The sequence below is a fragment of the Corvus moneduloides genome, chromosome 5 (assembly GCF_009650955.1).
Source record: "Corvus moneduloides isolate bCorMon1 chromosome 5, bCorMon1.pri, whole genome shotgun sequence".
Taxonomy (NCBI): Eukaryota; Metazoa; Chordata; class Aves; order Passeriformes; family Corvidae; genus Corvus; species Corvus moneduloides.
In genome coordinates this window covers 73,312,797-73,334,529 of record NC_045480.1, presented here as the reverse complement: position 1 = coordinate 73,334,529, position 21,733 = coordinate 73,312,797, and the positions used below count along the sequence as shown (strand labels likewise).

The 21,733-nt window shown below is 47.5% G+C and overlaps 1 protein-coding gene across 10 annotated transcripts in view; it reads right to left on the bottom strand.

The window, feature by feature from the left end:
- SLC4A4 (solute carrier family 4 member 4) overlaps nt 1-21,733 on the bottom strand; it is a 116,926-nt gene that overhangs the window by 29,107 nt on the left and 66,086 nt on the right. For 5 of the 10 annotated variants that reach the window (XM_032108156.1, XM_032108157.1, XM_032108150.1 and 2 more), the window contains 6 exons: nt 19,703-19,863; nt 17,083-17,262; nt 12,476-12,571; nt 10,040-10,116; nt 4,433-4,590; nt 215-302 (listed from right to left, as the gene is read on the bottom strand). In XM_032108156.1, coding sequence (XP_031964047.1) covers nt 215-302; nt 4,433-4,590; nt 10,040-10,116; nt 12,476-12,571; nt 17,083-17,262; nt 19,703-19,863 — 760 coding nt within the window. The remainder of the gene's footprint in view (nt 1-214; nt 303-4,432; nt 4,591-10,039; nt 10,117-12,475; nt 12,572-17,082; nt 17,263-19,702; nt 19,864-21,733) is intronic. The other 5 variants (XM_032108155.1, XM_032108152.1, XM_032108158.1 and 2 more) reach the window with 3 other exon arrangements.

The window sequence follows — 21,733 nt, the reverse complement described above, 5'->3', positions numbered from 1 at the left end:
AGCAGGAAAATACACACAGCGGACAAACCCTTCCTAGAGTCACACTTCTAAAAACCATGAAGCCAGAGGCAATGATTAAGTCAACAGATGGAATTTGGAGATAACGTGGATATTTCAGCTTTACGTGAATGCTCCTTCCTGTTGATCAGGCTGGAAGGAAGGACATCGTTGCTTGGGAGATGCCATTTCCCACGGGAGATGCCAAAACACCTACCTCATCCGACATCAGCGTGGCAATGGCTCGGCCAATCTCATGATAGGACTTTGCTTTGCCCTTTGGTCCCAGCAGAATGAAGAGAAATCTGACAAAACCAAGAGGTTGATCCCGTTAAGGATGGAAAAACAAACTGCTTATTACTTATACAACATCTTATACAACAGAAATTTGACTTTAAAAATTGTGGTCCTTGTTAGAGATCCGGAGGCTGCCAGTGGCCTCAAGCTAACTTCGGAGCAGAGGTTACGCCCTGTGGCCCACCACACCCTGTCCACCTCCATGGGGATTTGTTTCATGGAATCACAGAAAAGTTTGTGTTGGAAAGGACCCTAAAGGCCATCTAGTTCCAGGCCCCTGCCATGGGCAGGGATACCTTCCACTAGCCAGGTTCCTGCAAGCCCTGTCCAACCTGGCCTTGGACACTTTATTTTTCACATGATCTCTCTGGGCAGCAGCTACATCCAAGTCACTGCTGAAGGGTTTAAAAAATACCATGATACGAAACCTTTGTCAGTGCAAACATACAGATGAAATAACCTCACCAGAAGCACCTCTCCCCTTCCAAGGACTGGACTAAATATTATTTTATCTCCCTAATTCAAATATGATGAAGTACTAAGTTAAATGGCTTATGAGGAGTATTATATCCAAACAAGTACTTTCTGTTTAAAAAAATCTAGAGTCCTGAACAAAAAAGGCAGCAAGTTAGTAGGACAGGATCCATAAATACATACTGATTGGCATTACTACATCACACTTCTTAGTCGAGTTCTTCACGAGGTGTTTGAGTGTTTTACTTGAGGTTCACAGGGAGGTGAGTAAGCCACACACGCCCAGGTCACGTCCTCTGCTCTCCTCCCACCTCCTGGAACTTCGCCTGCTTTACCAGTTCTTATAAAACAACATTCAAGAAAAACTGTTCCTCAGCCAACTCCTCCCAAACTCCAGGATGCAAATTAAGCCAAACATATTAATATTAAAAAAAAAAAAAAAAAAGAGGTTCATAACTTCAGGAGTTGCTGCTTGACATTCTCCTGGTTTTCCGGGAGAACCAGGCACTTTTATAACCCTCTTCTGCAATAATCCCACCAGCTGGTTCTTTTCCAGCACAGAGCAGCAGCACCTGAATGCTGCTGCACTACTAAAACCCTTGAAAACACGGAGTCTGTGGCCTTTTCCAAATTCTTTGTCCTAATTCAGCTCAGAACTGCCTTCAGTGGGTAGAACAAGATCTTTTCATCGGCCGAACATTACAAACACAAAAACATTAATGCATTTTAGTGGCCTGAAATAGATTATGTCTGCATAGGTTTAATATCATTTAGTTATGAACATTACCACCTACAAAAGCCCTCACTCCTAGCTGTGCCATACTCCTCCTCTTCCTCTGCTGAAGGCCACTCCAGAATTCCTCCCTGCTGCACACAACACATGCTGAATTATCGAATGCCCATTTCTGATACTTAACACTGCTAATAATGCTCCAAGGCAGGGAATGTGAGGTTCCACCAAGCTCAAAGTCTCTCAGAAGTAGTAACAAAATCCAAAGCTTCTCTCAGTGCATTGCTAGAACAGCTAGATAAGGGTTAAAGGCACCTGAACAAAGGAATCTCAGCCAAGTGCTGGAGGCAAATTGCCTTTGCAGTGAAAAGCCTCAGTCAGGAGGCCAGGGAGAACCAGACTCCTGGATCTGCCCCTCGCTTCCCAGCGACCTTTGGGCAAGTTACTTCACTTCATTTGAGACCTGCAGACACCAGCCTTTCCCAGCTCTGCACACCAGACTGTGCAAGTCTGTGCGGCTTATCTCCAAGAAACATCTTCTCCTGGCTCATTCCTCATCTTTCTCCCCATCTTCACTGCATTAAACAGCAGCCTTGAACACAGGATTGTGCATTGCTCTGATGAAAATACAAAGCCATTCCCAAGCCATGTTGCCAGCTCAGGGCTTCCCCCTATGAGGAGTCCCAAGTAATGGGATTAAACTCAACACAAGAAAACCAAAGGACTTAAAGGTTTTTTCAATCTGACCATTAAGAAGAAAACTCAGGAAAGGCTGGGACCTCTCTATTCCAACTGCATATCCCTCCTTTTTCTATTACTAGCCCCTGTGCTCTGGAACCAGGTGGGGAGCGCTGGGGGTGTTCAGCCTGGAGAAGAGAAGGCTCCAGGGAGACCTCAGAGCCCCTTCCAGTGCCTGAAAGGGCTACAGCAGAGCCCTGGAGAGGGACTGGGGACAAGGACCTGCAGTGACAGGACAAGGGGGAATGGCTTCTCACTGAGAGAGGGCAGGGTTACACTGGATATTAGGAAGAAGTTCGTCCCTGTGAGGGTGGGGAGGCCCTGGCACAGGCTGCCCAGAGAAGCTGTGGCTGCCCCATCCCTGGAAGTGTCCAAGGCCAGGTTGGACAGGGCCTGGAGCAACCTGGAACAGTGGAAGGTGTCCTTACCCATGGCAGGGGGTTGGAACTAGATGGTCTTTGAGATCCTTTCCCTTCCAACCCAAACCATTCCTTGCTTCTCTATCTGCAGTTGCTTAAGAGCAGGAAATGTTCATCTAACACAGCACCCCAGACAGAGGGGCTGGATTAGCCCTGAGCCAAAACCTGCATGTTTAACCCCCTCCTGCCCTACATAAAACCAACCTGCTGCTTCCTACAGAGAGAGGCAGACACAGGTCACACTGCCAGTACTGAGAGACCTGGCCCACGCCAGTCCTGCAGCCCACAGCACCCAAACATTGGCTCCCGCGGCATTAGAAACCCCAGGAGGCTGCTCAGTGCCCAGCTGGGACCGTGTGGTGCCTGCAATTTCACCAGGGAGTCAACAATTCAACAAAATAAAAGGAGAAGCCCCACGGGACAGAAGGCTGGGCATGCCAGAGGCCCCAGCTCCAGCATCCTGTGGAGTCTGCAGGCTTTTAGTGCAGGCAGGCCCACGGCAGGAATGCCGGCAGCACCGGAGATGTTCCATCACAGCTCCTCGTGGCCCTGAGGGGATTTCCTTGATCGAATTTCGTAGGATGCAGCCATGGCAAATGGCTCTTGATCACTCATGAAAGCCACCTAATGAGCCTTCCTGCTTTGATTAGGGCCAGCATTTACTTCGGAGAACAGCAAATGGATGATACTACTTCCTGGGAAAAATGCTGGCATGGAAGGACATACAGCCTTGATTATTGCTACTGAGTAATGAGGCTGTCCAGCAATCCTGGATCTAACTTCCTGGCTCCCACCACCACAGCAAACAATACCTAATCTTACAACTGCCGAAAAGAACTTGGAGATATGTTTAAAAAATACTCAGTAGACAGATTAGAGTTGGAAGCCGAGTACTGAAGCATGGAATGAGGAATGAATAACCTGCTACAAAATGAAGCCACATCTGGGTCCCCCACACTCCTACCTGAATACCCAGCATGTGCAGACGGTTGTGGATGTGGATGAGGCTGTGAGAAACCACTTCATGCAACTCCAAGAAATACAAACACTGCTACTACCATTAAGAGCAAAGCAAGATCCTCTTTTCCCTTTGTTTGGTACACAGAAAGAGGCAAGGATTCCAACAGTCAACTAACTTCCACTCCATACAAGGGCTGTGATATTGCTATGAATTCACACAGGGCAGCTTAGACAGCCAGGCATACTCAAGCAGTGACTTCAAATATTTAAGAACACAAGATATATTGCTATTTGTGAGACTGAGATTAATTTGCAACGTGAGTCACAATAAATAAAATATTTCTCTGACATTTTTCCTTGAGCCATTACACATTACAAAGCAACAAGCCCCAATAGAATTTTATGTCCCAGTTCACCTGACTTTTTTTTTTTTCGCCCCAGGAGGGCCAGAATTGAATCTTTCATTTGATCTGAGAAGAAGAATAATATGTACAGCAAAAATGTGCAGAGGGAATCTGGGATCTGTACAGAAGGGGCAGGAAAAAAGCCCCAGGAGTTAACACTGACAGTGCCCTATACTACTCACGTGCTAAGTCAATGTGTTTGTGTAATGGTTTACTTATAACCAAACTCAGAATCTGAAAATGATGAAGCAGCTTCAGTGAGTTTTGTCACTTTACACCACCAATCTTGACAGTTCTGCATGTCACGGGATAGAAAGCAGGGAAGAACATCTTCTGGCCTGGTGTTCTCACTTTATCAGGTGGAAATGCAAGTTCCCTGTCCGGTGCCCCGCCTGGGGGCTGGGTGTCCTTACCGTGTGGGAACAGGGACCTCAGTGAGAGCTCCCAGCATGACCGCCTGCTGCAGCCGCACGAAGGCGATGAAGGGGCTCTCCAGGAAATCCACCTCCCCGACCAGCACATTGGAGGCCTCAGCGTCCCGAGGCAATTTCTTCATGAATTTATTCTTCAGCTGCAGCAGTGAAAGAGGAAAAGAAAGTTAAGTTGTGCTGGGCACGTTCTTCTCACCTCGGCACCTCTGTGCTGTAACTGTGCACGCTCATGGGCTCTGCAATAATATGCACCCTCAGCCTGGATCCAGCCATGGAGAAATGTCATCAACAGGGAATGGGAAAACACTGCAGCAGCAGCCGTCGAGTTCTCAACTCAGCCTCTGCGAGACGCCTTTGTTCGAACTTCAGCAGCAGCAGAATTAATTTGGAGTTGAAGGCTTTTGAAAACCCTGCCCTCAGGTGGTTCCCAATCTGTCCCCTCTCCCTGCATGATCTCTGGAGATGCTCTGTGTGTGCCTGGCGAAGGGTGAATGGAGAGGGAGGATGTACTGCCAGGAGCACCAGCGAGGGAGGGCACTGAACTGGGCTATGAATCCCTAATGAACTGTGTCAGACGACTCAAGGAAGGAGAAAAATGGAAAAAGTCTCAGGAAAATACATGAATTGATTTAACAGGAAGGAAACTGCTGGACCCATCCTACCCCTGCATGCTTCAATGAGGATTACCACCAGAAGAAATAGTAAATAAGCATCAAGGAGCTCTGTGGACAAAGTCTGGAAAAGTGCTACCAGTTCTTCCACAGACAGTGTTTGAGAGCACAGTGGTGGTAAAAAAATAATGGCAAATCCACAACAAACATTTAACTTACCTCATCAGATTGGCCGTGTTGCTGAACAAGGATCATTGAGCAATACCACGGCTGGTTTGGACACCTGGCCCAAACCCAGGTGATCCTCCGAGCCAGAACTGACCTGCAGGGTCTCCTGTGGCCACCAAGCTCCTTAGGCCAAAGGCTCCAGCCCCTTCAGCCTCCCCCCTGCCCAGCACAGCAAACCTAATTTTGAAGAACTACCATTACAGTAGGTTTGTTTATCTCGAAATGAGTTTTGCAGCACCACTCGCCACTTTCTTAAATCATTTATCAGACTGGTGATCAGTGCAGTCAGCACTTAAAATCCATTCTGAACCATTCCCCAAAGAAGCTTTGGAAAGATTCGACTCCTCAGCAGCATCCAGGAGCAAGGGAGGGAGGAGGGAGCTTCACTTTCCCCTGCCAAATTGAACATCATTCCAACCCAACAATTAGTGTTATGTCAAAAGCCAAAGGTCTCCAGCACTGTACTTGCAAAAAGGCACAGCAACCTCAAAATCACAATTTCCTTAAATGTACTGAAGCACTCGGATCATCAACACCACTTCGGATCAACTGGAAATGAAAGCAGCTCCTAAGTACACACTCCTGAGTAGCACTTATGGAAGGTTAATTCCCCCTGGAACTTGAACCTGCCTCTGTCTCTCTGTTTTTCTGTCTCTGCACACACATAGGTTTAAGATCACCTGATCACCTTCCCACAGCTTATCCCATGAACACCTGCCTCCAGGGGTACCGTCCAAGCAGGCTGCTCCATCACCCAAGGATGCTTTAGAGGGTCACTGTGGATATGGGGAGAAACCAGGCAGGCAAAACTGCTCTCTGCATCAAGAAAAACAGCAAAAGTAAATGAAATTCCAGTTAACTAAACTTTCTAAAAACTTTTCCTTTCCTCCAGAAGGGTGGCATTGATTGTACTGGAAGACAATCATTTTCAATGGAGCTCCATGGAGTGAAAGCAGGTCACCCAGGCTGACAGACCTCACAATTGGCAATGTCTGCTTGCAACTGTGGAGGTAAGATGTTCCAACAGGAAAAGCAGGGAATCACTCCCACTATCAATCACACGACTGCATTCCCAAGAATGGGATCCAGCCAGCGCCTCCCTATCCACTGGTCCCCAGGAAAGGCAGAAGGGTTTCTCTAAACAAGGCCAATTTCTTTTTTTACTTCAGCGCTGGCTTTGGCACAGATCCCCTGTTGACATGGAAACACCGGGTTGAATACACAGTGTCTACACCACAACAAATAAGAAGGGGTTTGTGCCTCCCTCTGACTGGCCGTATTCATTCAGAGCCAGGCTCGCCCCACATCCAAGCCCTCTGGAAGCAGAGATAACGCCAAGTCAGGAAACTCCCCTTATATCAACATACATTCCCTTTCTATATGCTGTTGCATCAGCTCAGGAATAGCAGGTCCCTGGGAAAACAGCTTTCCTTTCATGTCTCCTTATTTTACATGTTGGTACTGAAGGAGTCCTGGTGGTTCAACCACTCGGAGCTGCCAAGGACATTCTAACAGAGCACAGTCAAAGGATTTCTCACAGGAGGAGGGACTGGAGTGGGAACAGCAGTAGGAACTTCCCCAGCTTCCTATGGTCCGCTGGCACTACAGCACCAGAGGGGCTGATAAATTTGTCATTTACTTAACTCTTTTCAATCACTTTCCTTCACACATAAGCTGAAAAAAAAGACTTTTAAATGTTTTTAAAATATTAAGATGTGGCTGCCCCATCCCTGGAAGTGTTCAAGGCCAGGTTGAACAGGGGTTGAAGCAACCTGGTCTAGTGGAAGGTGGCCCTGCCCATGGCAGGGGGTGGAATGGAATGATATTTAATATCCCTTCCAACCCAATCCATTCTGAGATTCTGGGATTCTATGAATATGGCACTAGAGAAAAACTTGATCCAACAGCTTGACGTTCAGGAGCTGAAGGAATTCTCCAGCCAGGAGAGGTCCTGGTTTTACAGACGTAGCTCCAGCACCACTAATGTATCTGGCAACAAAGAGCTGTGAGCCCAGGAGAGGGCCGGAAGCCTAGATGCTCATTTATCAATTGCAATACAAAAAAGAAGAATAAATTGCCCCAAAATGCCACTGCTTGTCTCTCCAGCTGCAAATGCCCAGGGCACTAACTGCAGCCAACACCTCCTAAAATAGAACAAATGAAGGCAAATCCCTTCTCTGCACTGCCACCTCAGGAGCAGTGCTCTGCCAGAACAAACACAATGAAAGGGAATACACCTCCTCTTCCCTAATTATCCTTATAAAATGCCAAACAAGCCCAAAGGAAAAAAATTACAGAAGAGCAAACCCCAAATCCGTGGGTCGTTAGTGAAGCTGCTTCTCACTGGAGCGGTTTGAGTCAGGGCCCGGCAGCTTCTGCGGGATGCTGAGCCAGCCTCTTTGCAATCCCAGTGGATCAAGCCATCATTCCCATGGCAGAGAGAGCCGGCCGATGCGAACTACCTGATTCAGTAGTCATAAGTAACACCCCTGAGCCAGGCAGAGCTGTCTGGGTCCCTGGCAGTAGGGATGAATCCAGGAGGATTCTGACAGATCAGATCTCTGAACCTTGCAACATTCTGAGAAAAGGAGCAGGAATGCTACAGATTAAAGGAGTATGCTGGCTATAAATTCCCTTGATTATTAGTTGCACCATTCCAAATAGCATTAAAGGTTGCAGAACTGAAAATTAAGGATGTAGGAAGACTGGAAAGTTACTGAAGGTACAAAGAAGTTTCTTCCTCTAAAACACAGGCACACAATCCTCTTTCTGTGTAAAATCAGGGATTGACAGAGGACGTAGGAAGGCAGTGATGCTCCAGACAACAGCTATAAACTGACCTCACCTGTCACAGTTCTTACATGCACACAAATAAATAAAAATTGGGATATTCTGTGTCTCCAGCAGACTCCCACCTGCCTGTATGGCCTCACTAACTGTCCAGCTTCCAGAGGGGCTGCCCAAATAACAACAGCCAGTCTCCCTGCTGCCAAGGCAAGAGAACCTGTTCTCTTTGCAGCTCATGCTGCGGTAACAGGATGGGTTATTGCCGTGCCTCCTCTATGGCACACTGAGTCCTGCTCAAGGAAGTTGCCAGGCACCACCACAATGCCACAAAGTCAATCAAGGCAGGACATTGAGTCGATCAGCCATGAAAACTGAGCTCTAGGGTCATGTCTCAAGGCGCAAAGGACAAGGCTCCCACCTGTGCAAAGTTCATCAGCAGGACACGGGCTAATTAACTGAGAGGATTTCTGGAACTCTACACTTAGCAAGAAATAGTTCTCACTACCAAGAGCCAGGAAGGTAAGAACTTTGGAGCATACTCCCAACTGCGTCTATTAACAGATTTCCCTATCAACGCTACCAAAACATCTATTTTTATACCCAATTCGCCACAGAAGTTCATTATCTGAATTTCCAGAGACACAGGAGGGGCAGTGGGAAATGTCTGCACTGCTGAGAGCTGTGAAGCTGCTGCAACGCTCAGCCCCAGCTTTGGGCTGGCCCAGCATTAAAACCCCAATTATAATGGGATTAAAAATATAACAAAGCAGTTTGTCCAATGACAAAAAGCTATTTTACAATCCTCCTTCTTCCGCAGGTGTGGCTGCATGTATTAAAGGAAACAGGTATTTTGGAAATACCACCACCACAGATGATACTATAACACTGCATGACACTGAGGTCAGTGCAAAACATGCTGTCCCCCTTCTCTTTCCATGAAAGTGTATTTATTTAGGCAAATATCTATTTCTTTTTAAAATAGTTAATTACTCTGAACTCAGTTTTCTACTTCAATTATGTTGCTGTGTCTCTTTCAGGATGCACTTATGGAAGATTGTGACCAGCCACTGTTGAAGGACTGGAATCATCCTCAACTGGCCAGCAATGCTGTGTTACCCAAATAATTTTCCAAAGTGACTCTCATTTGCATTCAGAATCACCACGGGACTAGGGAATGCTGAAAGATGCAGACAAAAAAAGAGATTCTCCGAAAGAAACAGTCAGGCTTTGAGAATAACCCACTTTTTGAACCCAGACAAAGGTTTTTTGAAACTTGCACAGAGACCTCATTCAGACACCAGTTTTCTAAGAGTTGGAATAAACTTACTGCTACCCCCCAGAACCGGCAGCCTTCGGAAAGGACGGAAACAAACACAAAGACAGCCGCTATGCCACACCACAAACATTACCCTAGTCTAAGGAAGAGGTCAAGTCCACGGAGATTTGTCACTAGCGGCCAATTTTAACTTGATTACTGCATTTTGGCGCTGCTCTCCCGCATGACCTGTCAGCACAGCCACCTTCAACATTGTGCAACCTGCAGAGGGAGGTGACACCTTTGTTCCACCAGCTGCTGCAGCAAGGACACATTCCCCTACGTGCCCCTGCTCGACCCCATGGTTCCTGTGAACACTCAGCCCAGGGTGCTCCTCTGTGGACCCTTGTAACCCCTGAGCAGGAAGAAGATCCAAAATCCATCAATGCCTGGCTATTTTCCCTCCTTTCTCATGGAGATCAGCAAGATGCCATCTATGTGGTATCCCTTGCTTCAGACCTTGTTGGAGATTAACCTGCTGTTTTCAAGGGTTGGTGCTTAAACAGTGGAAGATCCACTCACAGAACTCAAAAATACTCACCTTGTTCACCCTCTTTTTTTTCAGTGCTAAGGTACAGAGAGCCCTTTCCCCAACGTCCAGCTCCTCTCCAAACACATCCCCAACAGAAGGCTGGACCTGGAGCTTACCTGGTCCTTCTCAGGTTTGTCCGAGATGTCGTTGAGGCTGGTGGAAGTCAGGTTTCGGTGAGCCATGGCTGGGCTGCCTGTAAGAACAATGTTCACACCAGTTAAAACAGCTGCTTGGATCCAGTCAGAACACAGAGGCTCAGGCTATAGCAACACCTTTCCTTGGGATGCTGATGTGGGGAATTCCAGACCCTGACAAGCTGCTTTCTGTCACTTGATGTGGCACAGGGGGGATTTAAGATGCTAACACTTCATCACCTTTGACCCACAGCAGTCCCGTGACTCCCAGGACAGCAAAAGAGACCAAGGACTTGCCATAATGCCTGCCTGTGGAAGAAAAGCAAAGCAGCACCACACTGCTAATGGCGCCAGGTCACCCAGGACCCATCACAAACACATCCCTGCACAAGGCTGGGACCTTCCAGGGTACAAATCCCTGGCTTCAGCTCTCCTACGTGGCTGGCATCTGCCCTCCTCAGCATGTCAGACACTGCACACAGCTCATGCAGAGAGGGAGAATGGCAGCTCCTGGTCCTTTGAGACAGCCCCTAGTGAACGCCTCCCTCGCTCCAAGTAAGCTCATTAACTAAGCTCATGAACCTTAAGCATCTCACTGATTAAAACAACATATGTGCCACACTGACGGGCCACGAGTCACCAATTCCTGACACCAGATTCTCCACAGAGGTGAATAAAACTCCCCAGAGATACAGCAGAATAATTAAATTTGAAACAACCCAAAACGCAAGCAAACAACAAAGCAATAGTAAACAAACACTTCTGGGATGGATACAGGGTCAGAAATCACAGTGGTCAGTATGAATTGTTATAAATTATCCTGAAATGTTCCCATCCTTTCTCATCACGTTTGCAGGAACCTGAAACACAGCACCAGGAGCTTTTATCCCAGAGTTTCTGACCATGAACTTCATTGGAAAGAGAGGAAATATTTTAAAAAATGGCACTGAGGCATTTCCCAACTGAGGTCGTGTCCTGAGACAATATTTTTTTGATATTATTAAAACAAATGTCCAAGTTCTCAGTGTCCAAGCTCCCAGCACAAATGAGCTCAATAACAAATCAGCACCAGGAGCAAATAACCAAAGGAGTGGGAATAAAAACTCTGGACTCCCCAGAGCTGTGTTTTCTTTACAACGTATGTGGCACTAGACTCAAAGTATTCCCTCCTGTGAGCCACCTGGAACCACACTGTACCTGCTGTGCGTTACTGCCATGTCCAGCAACATCAGCACAGCCAAAGCCAAGCACAACCAGATAAATCGTGTAGAACAAAAGGGGGATCCCCAGCTTCAACTCTTCCTGCTGTTATAAGACCCCATTTAGCTGCTATTTTTTCCAGATTACACCGCTTGTTTGTTTTGTTTATTAGATTCCAAGCTGACTGTTCCCTGGGGTATAATGACCCTTCTCCCAAGAGGAGGCAGCTTGTGCCTTTCTCTCTACCCTTGCTACCAGCCTCCTTCTCCTAGCAGGGGGGTTCACACATAGCCACACAAACTCAGAGCAGCTCCAAACAAACCCTCTCCTAATGGGCTCCACACATCCACACGAACTCACCATAGCTCCAAAAAAACACGTGGAGTACAAAGTTTCTGCTGCTGAGACCATTGCCGAGGACTTCTGGCACAAAACAGTCACCCTTATGGTGTTTGCTAACAAAGGATAATTTCCTGATCCAGGCCCAATTCCCATTCCTGTCTCTCTGGCAAAGGTGACATGAGCCTGTCCACAGTCGTGCTCAGCCAAGGACTGGTGCAGGAAGTACGGCAGGCAGTCCAAACCTCTCCATGCTACTATCTCATCCTATGAATCAGCTCCATAGTAATCTATCACGGGGAATATCCTGGAATTCAGACTTCTGTCGATTGCTGTGGCCACTGAAGAGCACCTCTGTGCCACCAGTGCCTTAAGCTGTGCCTTCCTGGGAGGAGCAGTGCGCTCCTCTGGGATCAGCAAGGTTCCTGCGAGTCATGGCTGACAGAGAGAATGGGAAAGGAGCGGTGCCAGAGAACTGTCCGGTTCACCCCAGAGAGATCAAGCTGGCAGACTATTTCTGAGGTTAATTTATATGGAAATTAAAATATTTAAGCCCCTTTAACAGCCAAAGGATACTGCAAGAGACAAAAAAAAAATAGTGCCATCAGCCAGCTTAGATTCCCCTTGGGAGTGTGGCCTGACCTACCTGCTTCATCCCAGATGAAGGGAAAAAGGAAAACAGAATGAAACAGAGCAGTGGAGGGCACAGTGGGGATAATACGAACAGCCAGAGCAGCACGATCCCCCATGGAATGCACCTGCACTCCTCCCACTGTTAATGCAGCAGCAAGCGTTAGGAGCCCGGCTGGTGAGACTTCCCCCTTCCTCTTCCTCTCCTGGCCCCCAGTCTGCCCACCCTGAGCCCTGCCCAGCACTTACTGAGCCATCCCACGCTGGGGCTGCGCTGCACTCCCAGTTCATCGTCCAAGGTGCGGGTGGCCAGGCAGGGCACGGAGCTCTCGAGCGGGCTGCGTGCTTGTGCCAGGCAAGTAGGAGACAGGAGCAGCAGCAAAGAGCAGGAAGAGAGCAAAGGGGAAAAGTTAAAAGAAAAGAAAATAAAATTATGCCAGAAAGAAAGGCCCAAGCAGTGCTACAGGGAAGCCAGGCAGGAGAGAAGGTTTCAGCTGCACAGTGTGGTCACCAAAGCCCGCTCATTTAGATCCCGACATCTCCTCCACAGCTCCACCTCGCAGCGTTCACTTGGCAGGGCTGGACACAGCTTTCCATCCCTGGTGTCTGAAATTCAGGCATCTTGGAAGCAGATCTCAAGGAAGTGAGCGAGCAGCTGCAGTGCTGGTGGCACTGAGCAGTTCCAGACTGCAGCACCATCAGTAACAAGAGGTTTTTGAAAATAAAAATCAGGTCATGTCCCAGGAGCCAACTTTGAGCATCCTGACCCCATCCATACGTAGCCAGGCACAGCAATCCAGACTTGGAAATGCTCACCTTAGTCTGCAATGCTCCCAATGATGCCAATACACACATTGATAGGGGTTTTCCAAGCATTCCTTGGACAACACCTCATTTCTGACTTCGACGGGTCTCCTCTGTGCTGGTATGTTCAGCTGATGCCACTGTTCAGTTATAAAGGCACTGAGGTCACAGCTCATGGGAAAATCACTGAACTGATTAATGCTGCACCAAAGGAGCCATGGCTGCCCCATCCCTGGAAGTGTCCAAGGCCGGGGTGGACAAGGCTTGGAGCAACCTGGCTAGTGGAAGGTGCCCTGCCAGTGGCAGGGGCCTGGAACAAGGTGGTCTTTCAGCTCCCTTTCAACCCAAACTCTTCCAGGATTCTAACGCAGAGTAAGACCTTTGTTCCCCTGCAGCCAGGTACCCTCCTGTCTGTGCCTCAGCTGACACCTTGCCAACAGCCTGCTCTTTCCACTCAACGGTTTCCAAACCATGCTGCCAGCACAGTGTGAACAAACAGCGCTCAGGAGGTGTTTAGGCAGCACCCACACGGTGACGGGACCATGCCATTATTTATGGTGGTTTACACACACTTAAACACATCACAGTTTTCTACAGCCTCTGCCAGCTTGGGTTTAGTAGGATTTGATCCTTTCTCAGTTGCCAAAGGCTCACGCAGGTGTTAAATTATACAAAATGCTGGCAGGCACGAAGCTCTGAAAGAAAAATGTCAAAAATGGATAGCAAATGTCATCACAGAAGGCTGGTAAATACTGATCAGCCCTCAGGCACCTGCAGAAAGGATGGGGACTGCAGATCCCACGTTTTACCATGGCAAACCCCAAGGTGTGCCAGCTGGAGAGCTGCTAGCCCAGGTGTTATGTACTGCTCCAGGGGTGCAGGACAAGGCCTGTGCCAGGAAGGGACACAAAGAACTCTTCAAAAGCCACTCAACAAAACCACACACACACACAAAAACCTGTCGAAAACCCCTGCAGGAGTCCCATCAACATGTAACATGGAAATATCCTTGCTGAACACTTCATACAGCTCAACCTTCTACCAACAGAAGCAAGGAAAGGGGCTGTGTCTTCACAAGGTAACAAGGAGGAATTGCTTAGTCCAGTTTTGTCTGCCCAGAATTTTGGCCATCATCTTCTTCCTACTGAACAGACAGTAAAGGAGTGTTGTGATTTATCCTCCTCCATCCATGGCACATAAGGAACTCCCCTCTTTTTTCCAGTTCCTTTTCCAGAGCAAAGGGATTCCTGAGAAAACATCCTGCCACAGTGTGACCCACGTCAACCTCTACGATGCAGCGAGGAAGAGCAGGCGTCAGAGCACACCTTGGCCGTGTCTCTGCCCATCTGATCACTACCTTACCTTCAAACAGAGCAGTAACATCCAAGATGGAGGCTGAGGATGACTCGCTCCCAGGGACCAGAGCCACCCCCATCTCTAGGGAGGGTTGGGAAGGGACAGAACTGCTCCAGGATCAGTTATGGCAGGGAGATTGGCAGTACATCATTCTTTCTTAGGTTCCTGAATTTCTAGATGCATCTGGGTAACTGCATGGGGCTCATTCATCTCAGAAGTTGGAAATAAGAACATTTTGGAGCCCCTAAGACTTCAGTAATTTAAGCACTCTGAACTAAGTGAGACAGAGGGACCTCAGGATCTTTTTGAGCCACAGTCCACGGTGGCTCAAAAAATTTCCAAATTTGAGATCTAACAAGTAGATCCCACCCTTGGAAGTGTTCAAGGGCAGGTTGGCTGGGCTTGCAGAAGGTGTCCCTGCTGAGCCAGTCAAGCAGGGGGGCAGCTACACCAGCCTATAAAGCTGTTGTGCAGAGGGCAGGAGGATGCTCAGACCTGGTGGCAGCATCAATACTGGATGGAAGTTTCACTGACACTGAAATGAAAACAAACACCTACCTGGAAAGAAACTCTAGGGAAATTTAGGAGTGCTTGGGGCTGGCAGCACAGTCATTATGGTGATTAGCTATGTTAAGAGACAGCTGCACTCCCGTTGGCCTCATAAAATCTTTATCTGTCTGAAGGACATGCGAGGCACTCATTGAATCCAAGGTATAACCTGATCAAACACATTCTGTAGTTACTTTTTCATTAAAGTGTAAATAATAAATATCAGTAACAACTATTCAGGATGTATTTCCTCCTGTACATCAGACTCGCCCTCCTAAAGTCTCAATGCACTTGTACTGTCATGGAACAGAGTGTGTTAAACATCCTCACAACACATAAATATCCTAGGAGAGGGAGCAGAGATGGAACAACATAGGAGGAGTGGCTGATGGCCAGACCAGTAAAGAAGTCCTGGAGAATCAGTCCAACTAAGCCAGGACTTGCACAGCCCCTTCAAACAAGAACAAGAAATGAATGAAATGGAAATCACTTAAAAACCAAATAAAGAAGGCCCTTAGCCATGAAAAATGAGCAGGGGCTGAGTGAGAATGTGAGGAATGCCCTTTGTCAGCATCAGCCTTCCTGGGATAAGCTCTGCCTACATGCAGGAAAGGGGTTTGCAGCCGAGAACTGAGGGCATCCCCTACACAAGGCAACTGATATGCCTGAGCACCAATAGCTGAAGATGTGTCTGTCTGGTGTTTGGCCTCCCACACACCATGGCCACAGGCCAGGATCCTGCTCCTCACAGCAAACCTGGCCATCAAAGGCCCAGAAGGGTTGGAGTCACGGAGGTGGTAACAGAAAGCAGATGCCTTCCATCCAAACCATGGGGAGCACACCATGGGAAGGCATCCAACAAGGCCAGGTTGGCTGGGGCTCACAGCAATGCGGTCTAGCAGAAGGAGTCCCTGCCCATGGCTCCTCCAGGTTTAGGACTCATCTGGCCACACTGAGCCCCTTCCCTAGAGCTGTAATTTCCTCACAGTGCTTCCTAGAGCCCAGTCGCTCTCTGCTCCATGGGACTCCTGCAGGGATATTCCCCTAGAACACTCCCTTGGTTCGCATTACGGCACCTTGTGTTACTCACTCAATCACCACCTCATCGAGGCACTTGTACACAACAAGAGGCATCATCCAGAGCAATAAACAGTCTCCACATGCACACACACTCCTGTCACAAAAGCAAAGGATGATCCAAGGTAGGAAACACTAATGAAGTGTGCAAATAGGTTAGGGAGGGATGTTAAGGTGAGTTTTAGAAGCCAAACACAGCAAGCTAAGAGGCCTTTGGTGGAACAGGAAGAAAAGAATTTCTTCACTTGCTTTCATTTCTGGCTATTTTAAAATGGTGACTTTTAGCCCAATTTACAGACTGCCACAGGAGACAGTTGAGAGAACTCCAAGGCATGACAAGAGGCTTAAAACTCCACTTTTTTTTTAATGCCATAAGCAAGAAGACCCCAAATCTCCACCCAGGGGTAAGCACTGAGTCGGCGCCCAGGCCTCTGTAGCTGTCTGCATCCACACACACACTCATTTAGGGACACCACTACCAACATGGCACTACCTATTACACTTTTTTAGACAGAAGAAGAGACATATTCACAATACACACCACAAAACTATTTTAGGACGAATAAAGCAAGATGGAAATCAGCTTTACCCCACTGGACAATGATTGTATGGCAATAAAATGTAAGCTAGATGTTACTGCCAGGCCATTTTTGATTCACGGTGCCACCGACACTGTCGGTTACAGACATGGAATGTGCATGGAAGCTTCGTCTCTGCCCAAACGTTTCAGGTGATCAGCCTTTTAAGGTTCAGACCCCACCAGAGTTTTTTGCCAATATCTCTTTCCTATCATTGCTCCTAAACCATCTCCTAGATGTCAGCTGCAAGAGCATCCCCCCGCCTTCCTGCCTGCCCCTCGAGTCCCTGTCAGTCCAGTGAAGATGTGGTTAGAGTGCCATGCCATGGCTGAAGCAGCCTGCAGAGCCCCTGCTGATGTGCCATCAGCACGGTCTCACTACTCCCGTGGGGGTTAGAAAAGCAGTGTCAGGGCCACGCAGTTAGTTCTGGGAGGGCAGGGCAGGTGGGTTGCTGTGACAGAGAAGTCTATAGCCAGGTAGCCTCTGCATTACCATTATCGGGGTTGGAAAACATCCTACTTGCACTGGAGACGGTCTTTCCAATGTCCGCCAGCGAGCGCAGGTTGGATTTCTTGGTCTGGTGCCGGTGCTTCCTGAGCAGTGTGTAGGTGACCTTGTCCTTCAGTTCGGATTTCAACAGCCCCGTCTCAATCTGATTGTCAACGATCATCTCTGTGGCAGGCACAGGAAGGGGGAGGGAGGAGAGAGCAAAGTTAACCACAGAGCTCAAAACTGCTTCCAGGGAGCGCAGAGAACAGAGGGGTGGATGATTTTCACCCTGCCTTTTTCAAGGCTTTCTTACCATCTCAAAGCCAGGTTTTATTTGTATGAAAATCTCTTTTAGACATTCCTCTTGAAGCAGAACATAAGCATTTCCACCCAGCATGAGCCACTAACACACACCTCCTGCACTGAGATTCCCCTCTGCTATTTCCTACATGCCACGGAGCCGATTTCAAATAGCAGGGTAACATGGCTCTTAGTTCAGAACTGGAATCCCCTCTGAGCCTGGACTTTTGTGAAGATGCTAAAACTCTATTGCAAGTTCCATTATGGTCCCCAAAAGCACACAGAAAAACTTCTATCAGATTCAACAAGGCTTGAGTTCACCTCGCAGGCCCCCAGTAAAACCTAATCTAAAGATAGGAAGAAGTCCTGGAGATGAGCCACTAATTAAATCATTCACTTGCAGGACTGAAGTGATGGCAACTACAAACGGCAGAACTTGCTCCAGTTACCACAGGATGTATTATATGGTTTTATCTTTCATGGAGTCACCAGGAAAAAAGGCCCCCAGCGTCCTCAATGCCTGCTCACTTGCCATCAATTCCCTCCTTTCTCCTCCCCTATCCCAAAGGAAAAAGGCAAGAAGGCGACCAGACTTATGAAGAATGTCCCCTGTTTAATAAATCCCGCATGAAGTTGTTCCCTTGACGGCTTGAGTTCACACGCTGTCCCCCGAGGGCAAGTGGCAGCCCATATTTGTCTGCTGGTAACTTTTATTTGCGCTAATAATAAAAGTTATGGGAAGGGGGAGGCACGACACGCATCACATTTGCTAACTCAGTGAGTCAGAAAGTCATCCTCTACAAGCAAGAGCCTAGTTCTTCCTCTCAAATTAAGACAGGGTGGGTATATGCACGTAGGTACCCTTACACAAAATGTTTGGCAAAAGGCTGACTTTTGTGAAGTGTTATTTTAATACAAGCTTTTCTTGCTCATGGTTTTGGTTAGTGATTTTTGGAGTATTTCCTTCAGAGCCTTCATTCAAGTTCCTCCTTTTCTATCTGGCACTTCCCTTCCCTGTTCCTGATAAAACACAAACAACAAAGAGAGCTTTTCTTTGGATTTTTCCTTTCCTGTGTGTCACTACCAGACACCAGCCAAGTGATCATGATTAAATCATCCTGGAAATCCAGTCCTAGATATCCCTACCTGTCTGATTAAGGGTCTGGACCAGCAAAAACATCCCGCTCAGGAGAGTGTCACAGTGTCACAGCAACAGCAGCCACTGATGTGTAATTTAATCTCCTAGGAATTAGACCTAATTTGGGTGTTGAAGAAGGAGATTGAAGGTGACATCTCGAAGGGACTTCAAAAGAAAATTTAATGTTTGAGAGTTTAAGGTTTTGGACCATGAACATCAGCTTCTGAAGAGGGTTCAGCTTCTGCAGAAAACTTGAGAGGTTCTTGGGGGGTTTATTGTGTTAAAAACTTTGCAAAACTGTGCATTTGGATACACAGACACAAAAGCAGAGGAAGATAAATGTCACCATAAGCACTTGCAAAACTAAGTTCAAAACTCTGTATTTAACACCAGAGGCAGCTTTTGTAATTCCAAGTCTTACAATCCAGTGTATGGGAGAATTCCACGCCAGGATAATTTTGACCTTGCTTCCTGAGATGATCATTCAAAGCACTGAGTTTTGGCGGAGGAAGTATTTAATTTAGCTCTTTAAAATCTCTTCATGTAATGGCTCCTAAACTCAGCATTTTGGTTAAATGTCCCTCCACTGGATGGCTCACTTGGAAAATTTATTTTCTCTAAGTTCTCAGAGGCCACAGGCAACATGATCTGGCTCTCAGCAATGTCACCGAGCATCACGCCAGGCCACAGCGACTTTGATGGTACAAGACCTGCCATCCCATTCTGCAGAGCAGAGCACCAGCTGGTGCCGGGGCTGGTCTCCCCTCTCCCTTGCTGGGGTGAGGGGGCATCCCATCCTAAACACAGCCCCACCTGCCTTCAGTGGACAGCTGAACACCTCACCCAAGAGCAGATCCTGGCCTGAGTCATTCTGCATGAACAGTATCTGATGGGTATCTCTGTCCCCAGAGACGTGGCCTTTCCACGTGTCACCTCTTCCAGAGTGAACATAAATTAAACTGATGTCTTTTACTCTTCTTCCTGCACTGAGAAGCACTCTTTCCATCTAACTGCTGTCCTTCTCCAGGTACTTTCTAGTTTTCCCTTCTTATTCCTTCTTCTTTTTTTCCCCTCTTTTACTGAAAAAGCAGCGCTTTTTCAGTAAAACCGTCCGTAAAACTATATCAGGGTTAATAAAAATTTGTGGGAAGGGGTGAGGGAAAGAGTCAAAACAGGTGTACTTACCCACGACCTGTGGGAGGGAAGAGGCCTCCATATCCAGCATGATGGAGCCCTTCTCTATGCATGTCCTCAGCTCGAACAGGCTGTGCAGAGACAAGGTGGCCACGTGCGGTTTGCTCCATCGCTCCCCACCTTGTTCTACCTTCTCCTCAAATTTGATCCACCTACGACAGGGCAGAGCAGTGAGATGGGGTTAAGGCTGTTGGCTCCTTGCAGGGAAATAAAACAGCATTTCTGGAAATAAGGCAACATGTCCTTCACTACCTAGGCAGTTCTGGTTTAATAGTTGGACTCCGCTGGCCTAGAAGGCTTTTCCAACCTAAATGATTCTGTGATTCAAATTCAGGCAATAAAATATGGAATCAGCCACTGCCAAGATGCAGGCAGCATGGAATACTGCTGTCTCATGCCCACAGGCTGGCAAAGGGGGGAAGAGAGAAGCACATCCCAGTCATGTCTGAAGGTGCTCTTAGAGAACAAGTGAGCCACCAAAGGAGGAGGCACAAATTAAGGGACTCATTCTTTCCCTCCAGCTGCTGTCTAATGATTTAACCAAGCAGGTCTGAAAAATCCAGAAAACTTATCTCTAATGGAAGGCGAGAGCAAAGGTTAAATCCTGATCTGTGCAAAACACTCTTTACACCCCTAAAACTACATCCCAACAGCAGGGAAGCAGGAGGCTCCATCTCCCTGGGCTGCAGCCCATCCCCACTTCCCCCTGCAGCCTTGACCCTGCCCTTGGCTCCGCTGCTCCCGGCTCCGAGCACGCAGGGATGGGCAGCTGGGATGAAGCACATGGCTCCTGTGCGGGCTGGGGGATCTCACCTGGCCCACACCTTCTTCTTTTCCACAGCACCCAGCAATGGCTTTGCTGTTAACTGGGGGTACAGGAAAAGGTGGTTCAATATGCCCTAATGGCAAAGCAGAAGTGCTTTTTAATCCCCAATTGAGACACCATTTTAATATAGGTGGAAAACAGAAATTCCAGCGACTAATATAAAGGGATTATTAAGGAAAAACCCCAGACACATAAGGTAAGGAAGCTCATAAATTTGTTCAAAAGAATATTATTAGCGGCAAGCAAAATTATCTTTAATCTTGAAAAATGTTATTACTTGAGGATTAATCAATTATGCTTCCCAGTTGCAATAATCTCTGAGACTTTGTTTTTTTAAAGCTGCTTTTTAACTCGAGCTAAAAGACCAATTTTCATCTCCAATTAGTAAGGTCCTTTTAGTTCACAAAAGCTAAGTGTTCCCTAGGACACCTGAGGGTCCTGGGTGGATGCAAATCTGTGCACTTCAGGGGCTTTGTCTGATGTGGGACCGAATCACACTTACCCTGTAACAGCAGGAAGTCTGCAAATTATCCGTGTTTGCCCTTCCAGAGAAAGTGATTACTCACAACTATCAATATTTGCTTTTTGTTTATTTTTCTCACTACAATCCACACTCCCAACACAATAAACCAAATATTAACTTGCAAACCTGGGTGAACTAATGCCTGCTCTATTCATGCAATCAGAGAGTGGTGTGGGTTGGGAGGGACCTCAAAGCTCACCTAGTTCCAAAGTGCTGCCATGGGTAGGGACACCTTCCACTAACCAGGCTGCACTAACACGGGAATGCCTGCATTCCAGAGGTAGTCATCGGATACAGAGTGAAGCCGAAAAAGGAAAAGACCTGCAGCAGCTGGAGGCCCCCAGCCTGTCATGAGGCTCAGCGAAGTATCTTTGGGGACCAAGACACATCCAACCATGGTGTGGGGACTGTCGTTCTATAACGAAGGGAGATGGCAAGAAGGTGATGGGATTACAGAGAAAAGGAACTGTGGGATGGTGGCCTATGGGTTTTTTAATCTTCTATTATGATCTTTTTTTGTTATATAAGCTGTGCCAGGAATGACATTTTTATTCTTCAGCCTTTTACACCTGATAATATCAAGACAGCTTTCACGGGGCTGTGGGGAGTGAGGTGCAGCAGGCAGACAGGAGGAATGTGCAGATGTCAGAACAGAGCAGAAGGGAGATGAGGA